We start from the raw sequence: 14,930 nt of genomic DNA on the forward strand, positions 1-14,930 counted from the left end.
CCCACAAATTTCAAATTAAAAATAATAATGTCATACAAGTCACCAAAATTTGAAATCAACTTTAAAAGAACTTAATTTTGGATGAATAATTTTCAATGGAAATGAAGGATATGTAATTATAAAAGCACCCTATGAATTAATAAGGGCAACCCACACTATAGCCATTTTTTATTTTGTTTTATATGGTTTAAAGTTTTTGGAATGAGCAAATTTTTTGTGAGGATAATCTATATGGTCTAGAGATCATCCTCACCAAAAATCAATCTATTTTGAAACTTCTAACTCATTAAAAATAGTTTAAAAAAAAAATGGACAATTTACGGTTCTTGAACTTGTTTTGATAGGGTTAGAAGTTTCAAGATGTGCTGATTGTTTGTGAGGATGATCTCCTCATTGTAGAGATCATCATCACCAAAAATCAACTCATTCCAAAACTTTTAACCCATATAAGATAAAATAATTTAGCTATGGTGTGGGTTTATTAATTTGTGGGATGTTTATATACTTATCCATGGGATATAAGAGGTAATATCCTTTTAAGAATAAGGGCATACTTGTCCGTGTTGAAAAAAGTGAAGTGCTTACCGCTTCAGCACTTTTTTTCAGCATCAAAATAGTGCTGAATTTTTTTCACTTATTTTCAGCAATAAGCACGAGTAAACAAACGCGCTATTTTGACAAAAGTGCTAAATTTAATTTTTTTCAGCAATAAGCACTGAAAAATAGCGCAAACAAACACCGCCTTAATCTGTTGAAGCCTTCAACCTCAAGACTATAACGGATTTTTTGAGAAATAGAAAACAATGGATTGAAAGGGTTGTATCGTTTTAGTTTTGAAATGGTTAGGGATTTCCATTTGATCTGAGATGGTTGTGTGGAAAGTGAGAGAAACTAAAATCTTAATAGAGGTCTCTAAATTTATGATTGCTTAGTTGGGGTTGGAGACCCAATACTGTTTTTCAGCTTACGTTCCAGTAGAAAGATAAAAATTCATCTTAGTTTGTGAATCATTGATCGAAGTTAGTTATTTGGTAGCTAAGAGTTTGATCGATTTGAATAAGACACAATTAATGTTCGGTAAAATGCCCAAGAGGAAAGTTTTTATCTGTTGTCACGTTAGTGACCAGCGCGTCTAATTTCAAAATGCCCTCCAAGTCGGGAGCGCCTCCGAAGCCTGTCGATGCGTTAAGAATATTTATTTGAATCGTGCTGGGGTGACACAAGACAAAGGTGACAAAATGATGTGGTGTCTCGCACATTACCTGAGATGTTTTTCCGTGAGATAAGAGTAAAAAGTATCTACGGTTATATGAGTGCCACCATATCATTTTTGTCACCGTTGTGTCTCCATTTGTGTTATTCCAGCATTTTCCCATTTATATATATAGGGTCCAGTTCGCTGGCTAACGGTTTGGCAAATTTTTTGGCAAACTTATATGGGTCGTTCGATATAACGCGATCGGACGGTTTGGATTTAATCTCAGCGAAATATAAATTTATACATATATTTGCCGCGTCATCCCTCGAAAAATAATTAATTTATTTTGAAGCCCTCTTCTCTTTAAAACTCTATGTTCTGTTCGAATAGAACTCCAAACCCTCTCTCTTCTCACTCGCTCTCGCTCTCTCTCTCACTCTCTCACTCACTCACGCTACGGATTGAAGGATAAGACCAGAGATTTGGTTTTGAGAAGATTGAGCCATGTGCATACGCACCTACTTTGAAGTAGAGAATTGATGGATAATTTTGAGAGGATTTCTTGGATCACCTCTGGTGGGAGTTCTTCCATCTTCCTCATTGTAGATGTGCTCTTTAGGTTTAGGGTTTTTTCCATCTGTGTAATGGTTGATGGGGAGAAAATGAAAAAGGGGAGAGAGATATTTGAAATCTATCTTTTGCTCTGTGAGAGATAGAAAGAGAGTTGAAGACTATCTCTTGTTGTATGTTTCTCCTTTCATCTTTACTTAAAGAATCAGAGACCTTGAAACATGATTTTCATGTCATCTCGTCTCGACCCTGAACGAAACCTAGTTACTTTAGACGAGTCAAATCTTTTCAGACCAAATAAACCATCTAAGTCTGTTTATATGTATATATATATATAGCGAGAGAGTTCGAAGAGAGAGGGTTTGGAGTTCTGTTCGAACAGAACAGAGAGTTTTAAAGATAAAAGGGCTTCAAAATAAAATGATTATTTTTCGAGGGACGGCGCGGCAAATATATGTATAAATTTATATTTCGCTGAGATTAAATCCAAACCGTCAAATCGCGTTATATCGAACGACCCATATAAGTTTGCCAAACCATTAGCCAGCGAACGGGACCCATATATATATATATATATATATATATATATATATATATATATATATATATATATATATATAGGCACACACCTCTTTCTTTAAAATATTACTATCAAATTCAAGTAAAGGAGTTTAATTTACAAATTACAAAAACATGATAGTTGAATATAAACTTTCAAGTTCATAAAGAAAGTATAATTTCAAAACATATTTTAGACTATAATTGTTCAAATAGTAAAGTATAAAAACAAAAACAAAAACAAAACAAAAAAACAAAAAATGTGAAGATCAATCAATCCAAGTGTGGCCTTTTGGCACGTGCAATGTCCTAGAGCCTTTGTTCTTGAGTTGAAATGTAAGATCCGTTTACTTAGCCTCCTTGAGATGTTGCAATGAGGGTTGTGCAAAAGTACTATAAACATGTAAAATAGTAAAGTAATTATAAGTCCTTTGAATGCATTCTCTAAAGGAAAATGCAACCTACGAGTGCCGGTTTCATCGGATGAAAGTGTCAAAAAACCACAGATCCACCCTAAATCCGTCAAACCACGGTTTGAGAGCGGGAACGTTGGCTTAGTTAGAAGGTTTGGGTTACTAAGGACTTGTCCCTCTTCATGTCTTCATGTCTTCATGCATAATTTTTTTTTTTCACTCTTTCTGTGATTGTAGTTTGTGAAATTGAGAAGGTAAGAGAACCAGCATTGGAGATTGAAATCAAAAACAAGGATTTCGCATCGAGGATGACTGGATGAAATCTGGATTTTTGAACGTTTAGGAGGTTGATAGTATCTTTGATGCCCTCCCAACACAAAGATTTCCACTTCCCTCTCATATTTGCATGTATTTTGGAATAACATGGACAGATAATACCGTTTGTAACCACCATTTCAGATCTAAAAGGGAAACAAAAAAAAAAAAAAAACTTACTTTTTCTCTTGTGTTTTTCTCTCTCTCAACAATTTCTATTCACATTACGACTTTATTTTAGTTAAATTTATTTTCTATTTCTATTAAGATTCTATCAGTAGGCTTAATTATTGATTGAGTCCTAATAATATGACTCGCCAGGTGGCATACTCAATCAACTTCCTAACATGGAAATGTTTGATAACTGTTGATATGTATGCCTCGGGACACACAGCTCACCGTAGAGATCATCATCACAAAAAATCAACCCAATCTGAAAATTTTAGGTCATATAGGACAAATTTTAGCTCCCAACATTGGTTGACGAAATATATATTTATATGATGTGTTCAACTAACAACAAAGTAACTATTTTATTGTAATAAATAGTAGGGACTGTAACTCGGGATGGTTGGGGATCAACTCGCGCCCAACCCAAACTTGACAAATACCAATCCGACCTCGGGCATTACATGCTCAACCCAACTAGGGGGTTGTTTGGGTTGATTCATTCCTAATTAATACTAGATAATTTAGTATTGATAAGGGCTTATATGAAGATAAGTGGCATGTAAAAGATCTTAAATTTTATTGTTAAAGATGAAGATATATACATAAAATTATAAACAAATTTAAAGATGAAGATGATCAACTAAAATAATCATCTATATTTACAGTTAAGCGCAATTTTCTAAAAAAAAAAATCATTTAAAATTGTAATATAATCATTATATGATCAGGAAATTACATTTAAATAGAAGCATTAATAATAAAGCAATTGTTTGTTTAATGATGAAAATAATCACACATTGATTTGTGAATGATGATGTATAGATAAACAAATGTATGCATATTGCAATATGAATTGAAATTGTGAAAGAAACTACGATATAAGAAATATTTTTAAATTCTAACAATATTGAGTTCGGGGTTGGGCAAATCAGATTACCTGATACCTATGCTCGGACTCAACCCGATTTGGGCCGGGCATTGTTTTTTGGTTTCTTGAACCTGAAGCTAAACCCAAGTTAACTATGCCCAGACCTAACTGAATGTCAGGTTCAACCCACCAAGTTCAGGTTTGGCCCTCCTAAGTTGTAAACCTAATAAATAGTTATCAAATAATTAAGAAAAAAAAAATCTTATCTTGATATTTTATACTTTATATAGTAGGTAACAAAATAATTATTTTAAATAAATAATTAACAATACAAAAAAATGTTTCTTTCTTTATGTTTTATACTTTATACAACAGACAACATAGAATTACCATTTTTTTTTCAATATATATAGTTTGAACGATTGAAAATAAAGTAACTATTTTATTGTAATAAACTGTTACTAATTAAATAGAAGAAAAAAAAGTTCTATCTTTGCATTTTTTTACTTTATACAATAGGCAACATAATAATTATTTTGTAGTAATAAAGAATTACTAATTTGTCTTTATCTTTGTATTTTATACTTTATAGAATTGGCAACAAATGAATAACTATTTTATGGTAATAAATTGTTATCAATCAAAAACAAATAATAAATAAAAATTAAAAAATTAATTTTTTCTTAAGAGGTTTAAAAAAGAAATTACATTTTTAATGGAACCAAATCTGAACCGAACTAAACTAGAAGAAAATCTGAAATTTTAAGGATAGGTTCAATTTGAGATTTTATAATATTTTCTTAAGGGATTTTTATTTTTGTGGGGTTTTTGTTTTGGTGACATTTATATATTTAGGTAACTCTTGATTTTATGAATAGAGATCCCTAGGGTCCTTAAATTTAAGAGAAAATGGTGATTGTTTTTGTTTTGTTCTGTGGATACAAGTACATTGTCAAACCACATCAAATCCTTGTGTGTTGTGTGATTTTTGTTATCTTTGTTGTTTTGATTTTTTCAAATACTTAAATAATAATTCAATCTTTTAAACAAAATATTTTCATCCAAGCTAAAATCTTGAACATACCTAATGTGAATCATTATTTATTTTCCTTTTTTACTCTCTAAAGATCAATAGGTTGATCATTTAGTTTAGGGTCACTGTCACTAGTGTAAAGCAACCTAGAGGTAATTTTTCCATTTTTTACTTCATGTTGAGTGATTAATTAAAGAGAGATTTATTGGGCAAACCTCTAACAATTTTATTATAAAAACTCCCATACTTTATCAAGTTGGTTACCTATCATATCTTATTAAGGGTCGTTGGGCCTATATGGATTATCAAATTGGCAATCCAACACCACAACCTTCTTGACTTTATGGAAAAAAAAAAAAAAAAAACATATTTAAAATTAAAAAAATAAAATCTTTTTTGAGCTAGATCGATGATGTTAAAAGTGGATGGCTACTGAACTCTTAAATTTAAAATTAAAATTCAAACGGTGAAAATATCTTCTTCTTTTTTTTATTTTCTTTTAGGCAGTTCTTAATTTTTTTTTTTTTTTTTCCTTTATAATCCTGCAGCATCAGATCATATTTTTGGATGCCACAAATTGATGTGGTTAGGACATGGTTTTTAAAACTCGGTTTCGCATCTCGTCTCGTCCATGCCTAATATCGAGTTGACTCGGATGATACGTCTTATCTTGTTTTGATATTGAGACAATGATTTTTAATCATTTAAAAAATTTGATGAAGTTTTTCATCTCATTTAGACCCAAACTCTTTACTCTTTGGTTCATTTGGTTGAGAAAATGATCAAAACTCAGTTTGGGGGTGAAAATGATACGGTTTAATCATGAAAATTGATAAAACTCTTTCGTCTTAGATATTCGAACAAGATTTTTTATCTTATTTAAGATATATCATTCATTTTGCAAGATTCCACAATATCAAAAAACCTTGTCCATCTCATCTATACTTAATATCAAGATGACTCGGTCACGGATGAGTTTTGAAACTAAAGGTTCTGATCCACTTCAAAGTAGGTTAAGTAATAAATTAACTCCATCAATTTTAAATTTTATAATGTAAGATAGAGTGGGTAACAAATATCATAAAGTAAGACTACTAAAAATTTGTCAGAAATTCAAAGGAGTTTTTATAAGAAAATGCAACAATTAGATCTGCCGGGTAAATCTCTGTTAATTAAATAAGGGTGGAAGATTAGAGTTTGTGAATGGAGAAAAGGTGTAGTTAAGAGGGCGATTTGACTATAAAGAGGAGGGAGCACATGGGAAGGTCTGACACGCACGACAATCGTAGACTGTCCTTTTGGGATATGGTGGGGGTGGTAGTTCCAATTACTTCTTCAACTTCGATCCCCAAGACCTGCAACCTTTTTTGACCTTCTTCTGATACCGTCAAAAAGTTAAGGCCAATTTTTCAATTTTCTCTTTTCAACCCAGACGGTAAATTTGAGGAGATGGGACCACGTCCTTACTCTCTCTCTACATGTACTGAAGAAGATCTGAAGTGACGTGTCAAAGAACGGATGTCGTTGGGATTCGTCGTCCAGGTACTCTCTCTGACCTGACCTGACCTGACCTGACCAAATTTGCTTATTAATTAATTAATTAATTATACTGTTTGTTTCTTCGTTTATTTGTTAGAACTTAGAATCCCTTCCTCCCACCCTCCTACATATTATATTATATATATACTTGAGTCACTCCCCCATTTTACCTTATCGGTAAATAAGCTGTTGGGAGAGGAGGCACTCAATTTTGAGTCTTCCGACTTGAAATGAGATTATTTGGTAATAATCTCTATTAGGCATTTGAAGAATCTCAACCTCTTTTTTTTTTTTTTTTTTTAAATTGAGACAACTGGATCTAAAGATGCAGGATCTGTAAAGAGTTTACGATGTGAAGAAGTTTGACAGAATAATACTAGATGTCAGGAGACTCTCATTGCTTTTGGATCAAAGAAAAAAATAGAATATGTAGGAGAGGTAGAAGGGGACGAGATCAAGAATCAAGAACAACTCTTGAACATCCGAAGGTGGAACCAGGGCGAACAACAATCTATCTAAAGCAAGTCCAAACTCAATTACATCGACCCTCTCCTCAATTTCCGAACAATTATTATAAAGGGGATGAATAGAAGATCAAGTACGGTAAGCACCCTAAGTTTACCAACCTTAGTGACCGGTTCATATGAGTTCCCACCCTGGGATATGCATAAAAATAATAATATTACACAATTGTGACAAACTAGAATTCATATGATACCCCCCTCCCCCCCTATTATTATTATTATTGTTAAAAAATTTACAAGGAACAACAAAAACACAACTAACTATGCCCCAAGATGTTTTAAAGTTAGTTGTATGTGATCTTGATTCTTGAACCTTGGTTGGAAAGTGGTTCTAAGATTAAGAAATCAGCTACCTACTCATAATCATGTATTCTCTATGCCACCAATTTCACATTATCATCCATGTTGAGTTAAACAGGAAAAACTGTAGTTTGATACATTCAACCTTAAAGAAATTTCATATTAGGGCTTACCATTCCCCTCTTATGTAACTATAAATAATAATAAAAGGAGAAAAAAAAAATGTAGAATTCACAAATATCAATCAATAAATATTAAAGAGACTTGCTCTCGTAGTTCAGTTGGTTTGACACATTGTAAAACAATTACGAGGTTGTTTAATAAGTGTAGCTTACCCATCAAGGAAAAAAAATAAACATATTACCTAGTCGATTGATATATATATTAGGGGGCGGATCAAGGGACATATGTAAAAACAATGGTTGTTCAAAATATGAGTTAGAGGTTTTGGATTGAGCTGAATTTTTGTGAGAATGTTCTCTATGATGAGAAGATCATCCTCACAAAAAATTAGTTCAATCTGAAACTTTTAAGTCCATCAAAAGTGATTTACAAATTATTGGTAAAAAATCGACGATCCACATTCTAAATCACTTTTGATGGGGTTACAAGTTTCACATTGGACTGATTTTTTTTAGGACAATCTTCTCATCATAGAGATTATCATCACAAAAAATCAGCTCAATCCAAAACCTCTAACCCATATTTTGAATTTTTTTATTATTATTACATTGTTTTTACATATGTCCCTTGATCCTGACCCCATATATCATAATGAAACTTTGAAGTAGTGAACTCAAATCCAGATTGCAAAATATTTTCAATACACATCAATCCCTAATAATTTAACCAAACATTCTAAATTCCAAGAAAGAGTAATTTTGACATTACCCTTGTAGGTTGAAGATTGCTTGTACCACATGCATCTTTCAACCACTTGCCAAAGATCCTTTTTTTTTCTAAATTCTTTGCTTCCCCTCTAAAGTCCCTTTATGATGATCTAATTATGGGTTGAAATTTTGAAATGAGTATACTTCTTCAACATTTTTCCAATTTTGAGATTTATAGCAATGATTAGAGACAGTCAATTAAATCAACGAGAAGAAAATAAGTAATTTGTTTGCCGTAGAAAATCATGTCAAATATATCTAGGATTATAGAAGATTTATTTTTAAGAAATATAAAATAATTTCTAAAGGAAATTTTTTTAAGGACTTTCAAATTAATCCAGTTATTTATCTTAAGAAATGAAGATGATGGAAAACAAGGACTTTTGGTATTTGACTGAGCACGAGCATGTTACTTATTTTATGATAATACATTATATAAGCCCATGATCAAAAGGCAAATGCCATCATCTTATACATCTAGTTGTCGGATTGACTTTCGATAACTCCCCCAATAGACGGTCCTTGGTTGTAGTTCCTTACTACTGAGAATCCTGTAATTCTACTTCGACAATCAAGTCAAATTTAGGGAACGTTAATTGGTTTAAATTCTAGAATCTCATTTTGGCTTATAATCAGATTCTAGAATTCAATGCATCGTTTGTTTCGAATTGTCGACTTGATTTTTTTCATAATCAGGAACCAAAATCATGGAGGACCATAAATTTCTTAGACCGTTTCTCCTGATTCTCTTAGATTATCCACTTGTGAAAATCTTGAAATACATCTTGTAATAATAATAATAATAATAATAACAATAACAACTAATAATAATAATATCAATATAATCATAATTACAATTATAATTAATAACAAAAGCAACATCAACAACAACAATAATAATACAAAATCCTCATAAGCTTAACATGCACCTTAACACCTTGACGTATAATTCACTTGAAAACTAATAAAAATGATCGAAATGTTCTTTTTCAAATTTTTTCAAAAAATCTTTGATTTTTTCTCTAAAAATTTCATTATATTCAATATTTGGGACATATATTTTTACTCTCATTTTCAATCTCAAGAAGTGTAGTTGGAATATTTTTCTACAAGATCAGTTTTTAGAAACAGTGTCAAACGAAAATTTGGATTCTTGAAATCAATTTCTATAATCTAATTTTGACATTCCATAATCCGAATCGAGAATCAAGTTCTACAATTTGAATCAACTGCGCCCTTAATTTTTAAAGAGTACTCTTTGGTGGCATATGCAAACGTACATTTATTAGAAAATTCAGAATTTATATAATATGAAACAATTAATTAGTTTAAATAATTATTTTCAAGTTTTAAATATATAATCTAGTTTTATACATATTTTTATCATTTAATTTATTGTATGAGGATTTTTATAATAAAAAATATTATTTAAAGTGTATATTAGACTTTACCTCATTATAAACTTTTGATTGATTAATTTTGACAACAAAATGATGATTAATATGTTTAAATTAAATATGGCATCTTCTACATTAAAAAATTTGCATAAAAATTCCTTTACTCTGCCTTAGCTTCCATTTGTTGCCTATTTATAGTTTTCAAAATGATTGGTAGTATATGACACGGATTTTTGTTCATGTTACGCTTGAAAAATAAATGTTAACATTTGTCTACGCATAAGTATGATGCACAACTTTTTTCAAATGGTTGCCTCGTGTTGACAAATATTATAATCTATATAGTCAAATCTTGCATGTATTTAATTGAAGAACATGTTCATTGTCGTTTTTTCTTATAAGATCCTAGGTTATGATTTGATGGAATTATATAATCAACCAATTGGAGTTGGTATTGGGAGTTTCAACTTTTGAACTATCTAATTGACATTTTTTTCTCAAAGGCTACTCTAGCGTTTTACTTTTTGGATTGATAATTTTTTTCTTTTCTCTAAAGATATTATTATTATTATAGTTGTGATTTCGTGTTTCTTCTATCAACTATGCCTTGTAGCTCAGATGGAATGCTCATTGCCTTTGTCGTTAGCGAACACCGATATGATACTTGCCAAAACTTCTTCGATGATCAAGTTAAGTTTCACAGAAGAAGAAAAATACTTTCTATTAAGTTCACGCTCAATCGGAGGGAGAAAAACCCTTTCTCCCTCGATCTTGGTCTTATTTATAGGCTATGCACTCTAATCCGGGTTCCTGATTTTACTTCTCTTAATTCAGGATTAGATTATGGAAGATCCCATGATTTATGGAATCTCTATCGAAGTAGAATTATTCCTTTCCTAATTTCCCAAATCTTGGGATTTCTTCTTGATCTTCGGAGATCAAATCCATTTAGCCTATCTTGTTTCCCGTGCTCCATTATCAGAGTAGAAACCTAATACAATTCTGTCTTGCAACTAAACAGGATTGGACTGCATGACAGATCTAGATTCCACCTCTTTGGATTCCTATTCGACCCCTTCTCTCTGATCAAGATCTAGATATCTTGTTTAGCTTAAATTTGTTATAACTTTTACCCTCTACAATTATTATTATATTTTGAGATTTGGGATGGATTAGAACTTAACCCAATTAGTATTATGATGATTTTGATTCCAAAAATTAATGAAAGAAAAAAAAAAAAAAAAAAGATACTTTTTGTTGTTGTTGGAACTAGGGCAAAATTTCAATTTACAACCTAGAAATTGCATTTTAAATATGTCAATCACCTGACCTATAATAAGTGAGGTTAAAAATTTATTATAAGTCATCACCTTAAGGTTTTTTAGTATGTTTTTAATGAAATTAGTAACTCGTTGATCGATTTTAATATAAATAATAAAGTATTTAAAAGAAATAAGAAGAAAAGTAAATAAATAAAGGGTTTTTTTATTCTTATTAGAAGGTTGCATCAAAAGTGCTTATTTGTAATTTAAAATAATAACTTAAAGATGGCATAGTAGAAAAAGATGTTAGTGGTCTTTCACTAATATGACCCTGTTTGTCTTAACTTCAGATATTAAGACGAGGGCATTTTTGAAATCCATAAACCACTTGTACTCCACCTTCTCTTCTCTATTATAATAACAGAGATTAAATAAAAAGAAAATTTAAAATTATCGTATCCCAATGTACTTTGTAAGTCGCAAAAAGATAGCCAACCGTAAGGTGAAAAGGTCAATATAGAAAGAGAAGCATCATTTGTAATGATGAGACTTGAGAGTGTAGAAATTCAAAAAAATCAGGCATAAATACATAAAAATGTCAACTGGGCCCCCTATCTCTCTTGAAAGAAAAGAAAATTAGGAAACTCCAAAGCACTAAGTTAACATCATCTGGCCTCGCCTGTTCCTCCTGCCTCGATAATCCAAACAAAACGACACGTTAAAACGAGAGGTGCTGTGAATCGTGCGCAGCAGGCAGTACGCACTTGTTCTTTTTCTACAAGAGTGTAGCTAAAGTAGTCGAGAGGACTGAAAATTTGATTGATTAATAATCATTTACAATCGACCTAGCTGAAAATTTGATGGACTGCTGCTGCAATCTCATCAGCCGATCCAAGCTTACAGTCATCTTCTATCTGCAGTAGTCCAACCAAAACTAGGGTTAGGGTTTGGGTTTCCCCCTTTCTTTTTAATTATAATTATAATTATATGTATGTTAATAAATAAATTATAGAAAGAAATTAAATAGACAAATAGTAATAATGTGTTAATTGTTGGCTTCTGTTTACCTTGAGATTGAAAGAGTAAAGAACAGAGGTTTGGAAGGAAGTAATGTTAAGATGTAAGATGGTTAATCTAATATCTTCTAAAGCAGCAATGGCTCTAAGAAGCTGTCCTGGCCTTCTTGGAGATAGAATTTTGAGGTTAGCATGCGTTTGTATCACAATTACTTCAATGTCGGCCGCTGCTCGAGACTTGTTCTCCTCCTCCTCCTCCTCCTCATCTAAGTCCAAGTCCAAGTCCCAGAAGGAGGAATAAGTGGTGTACTGAGGTGATGTGAAGAATCCATTGAATGGAATGATGGAGGATTCTTGTTGTTCCTGTTTTGTACACTTACGCATTCTCTTCTGAGCCTCAAGAGATTGTAACAATTGCTCCAATTCCTTTACAAAATCTATAGCCCCTCCAATAATCGAAGCTTGGTCTCCCTAAATTAACATAATAAACAAAAATTCTCTCTTTCAAATTCAAAATTCAACACTTAGACTAGATAGTAAAATAATATTATTAATTTGAGTGGAGTGGAAGGGCGGAATTACTCTATGAATGAAGGACGTGGGCATGAGAGATCGGAGTGCGTTGAGGTGGTCATTCATTTGCCTTCTACGGTTTCTTTCAACGGCAATGTGGGTCATTCTTTGGCTCTCCACTTCCTCTCTGTTCTTGCTGGGCCTTGTTCTCTTTCTCTTTCTTCTCTCACGCTCGCGCTCACGGGGGGTGCCATTTGGTGGAGGTTTAGTGAAGTAATGGGTTGTAGGTTTTGGACTGCTTTGATTCTCATGAAGCCATGAGTACTTTCCTTTCTCCACCACCTGTGAATTGGGCTCTCCTCCATTATTGCATAAGGAGCTCACAACCTCCGGACACGACCACGAATATGGGCAATGTTGTTCCTTGGTTTCGGATTTAACAGGAGAATGTGAGTCCGAAAAGTCATGGGTGATGCAGCTTTCGAGCTCCAGTGGGTGAGTAGTAGTACCTGAACCTGAGGAGTCCAGTACTACTTCACTCATGTATTTTCTCTTCCACCTTCCGTTACATTCTTGCTTTTGCTTTTGCTGCTGCTGCTGCTGCTGCAATGTTAAAAGTAGCTGAAAATGTGGTTCCGTTGTTGTAAAGGGGGAGAATGGTGGGGATTCTACGCTCTGTAACATCTGGAGGAATGGCATTTTGTCTTGTGAGCTTGGGATCGAAAAGTGCTGTTGTTGATGATGCCCCACCACCACCACCTCCTCTTCATCAACTCTCAATAAGCTCTCACTGTTCACAAAAGGTGCATCATAACTATTGAAATCCAAACCACTCCCTTCTCCTCCTCCTTGTTCTACATTCAAATGCTCGCCAAACAACTGCAAAACCCCAATGAAAAAAGAGAGAAAATAAGAGGAAGTTTCAAAGCTTCAAGACAAAGGAAGAGAGTACCACAACAACAACAACAACAACAGGTTTTTAGTCAAGTCTTAAGTCTCTCAAGAGAGAGAAAAAAGAATAAGAATGTTAAGAAGAGCAGATGATTCTAATTCCAAAACCATATAACACACATTAAATTGCATTGAATGCAAGGCTTGGTAAGAAGTTAATGCACTGCCTTCCCTTCCTGAAATAGAAATAAGGAATTCAAAGGAGAAACGAGAAGAACAAAGGAATAAATGAAGTAGTAAAATAGTTCTTTAGCTAACTAACATACATTTGGATTTGTGGGTCCTTGGAACCCCTCCATTACAGCAGAACAGTAGTAGTCTTCGTTGAAATGCGTACTGCAGATTGAAAGCTCTCTCTCTCTCTCCCTCCTCAACTCCACTATTATCTTACCAACCAATGCCCCTTTAATTTTCTAATCGATCCATCACCAACATTCGATAGTAATATTGGAAGAACAGTAGCAATAAATGAAAGCACGGAGAAGCAGAGCAAGACCCATAACTAGAATGATATATATTCCTTTGTTCCCGATCCCAGAGATCTACAATACAGGAAATGTATTAAATGCTTGGACTTTCGGTGGGTGTAGGTGTGGGCAGTATATGAGACTATCAAAGAGAGAGAGAGAGGGAGAGACGATGTGTAGTGGTGTAGGTGAGGTGAAGAAGCAAGGGGTGGGAAAGTAAAGAGTTAAAGACTAAATAAATTAGATGATGAGAAGATATGGCAAATGGGGAGAGGGGTTGGAGATTTTTCTTTCCTTTAGAGAGAGAGAAAGAGGGGTTGGTACTTGGTAAGAGAGAGAGAGAGAGAGGGAAGGAGGTGTTGTCTGCTTCGCAAGGGTCCCGTGCATTATTGGGGTGGCAGATTTGTCCGCCAGCGGGGACAGGCAGACGTGGGGACTCCCTCCAAGCGTACAGCAAAGAAAGTGATGGGGGAAAGTCCTGAGTCCTAACCTTGTATTGTGTCACTCTTCTGATGATGAGTCACTCACACCATCCCACTTCTTTAAAAGGAAAGGAAAATACACAACCCTATTCACTTTCGCATTTTGAATTTCCTCATATAAGAAATATGGTCTAAGGTGCTATTTGTTAAACTAAAAAAAATAAGTGCTGAATAGCATTAAGTGTTGAATTTAAGTGCTAAAAAAGTTGTTCGTTTAGATGCCGAATCATGTTTGTTACACATTGCTGAAGCTTATAAATTGTCTTTGGTATCCTTACAATCATATTATACATTTTTTGCATGTTTCAAATCCCTATTTCTTATTAAACACAATAAAATATATTATTTCTTATAAAATTAAAATATAATTCATTTTTAAATAATAAATAATACTCAAATCTTCAATTTATAAATACTAATTTCTATTTGTAAAAGTCGAAAAATTTCAAATTAAAAATAATAA

The 14,930-nt window shown here is 32.9% G+C and overlaps 1 protein-coding gene across 2 annotated transcripts; it reads right to left on the reverse strand.

Moving 5' to 3' along the window:
• Positions 1-11,465: 11,465 nt before the first annotated feature.
• On the reverse strand, positions 11,466-14,242 carry LOC147390033 (transcription factor bHLH67-like). 2 transcript variants are annotated; one of them, XM_086419871.1, is made up of 5 exons: positions 13,785-14,242; positions 13,639-13,694; positions 12,637-13,446; positions 12,106-12,525; positions 11,466-11,952 (listed from the first exon to the last, which is right to left on the reverse strand). In XM_086419871.1, exons 2-5 carry the CDS (start codon positions 13,648-13,650, stop codon positions 11,884-11,886), a joined length of 1,311 nt encoding a protein of 436 aa, XP_086275997.1. In that variant the 5' UTR covers positions 13,651-13,694; positions 13,785-14,242; the 3' UTR covers positions 11,466-11,883. The 2 variants fall into 2 exon arrangements, with proteins under 2 accessions (XP_086275997.1, XP_086275996.1); XM_086419870.1 differs by lacking the exon at positions 13,639-13,694 and having other exon boundaries at positions 13,785-14,241.
• Positions 14,243-14,930: the final 688 nt, after the last annotated feature.

Source organism: Akebia trifoliata, chromosome 12, assembly GCF_017979445.1.
Source record: "Akebia trifoliata isolate Shusen 1 chromosome 12, ASM1797944v1, whole genome shotgun sequence".
Taxonomy (NCBI): domain Eukaryota; kingdom Viridiplantae; phylum Streptophyta; class Magnoliopsida; order Ranunculales; family Lardizabalaceae; genus Akebia; species Akebia trifoliata.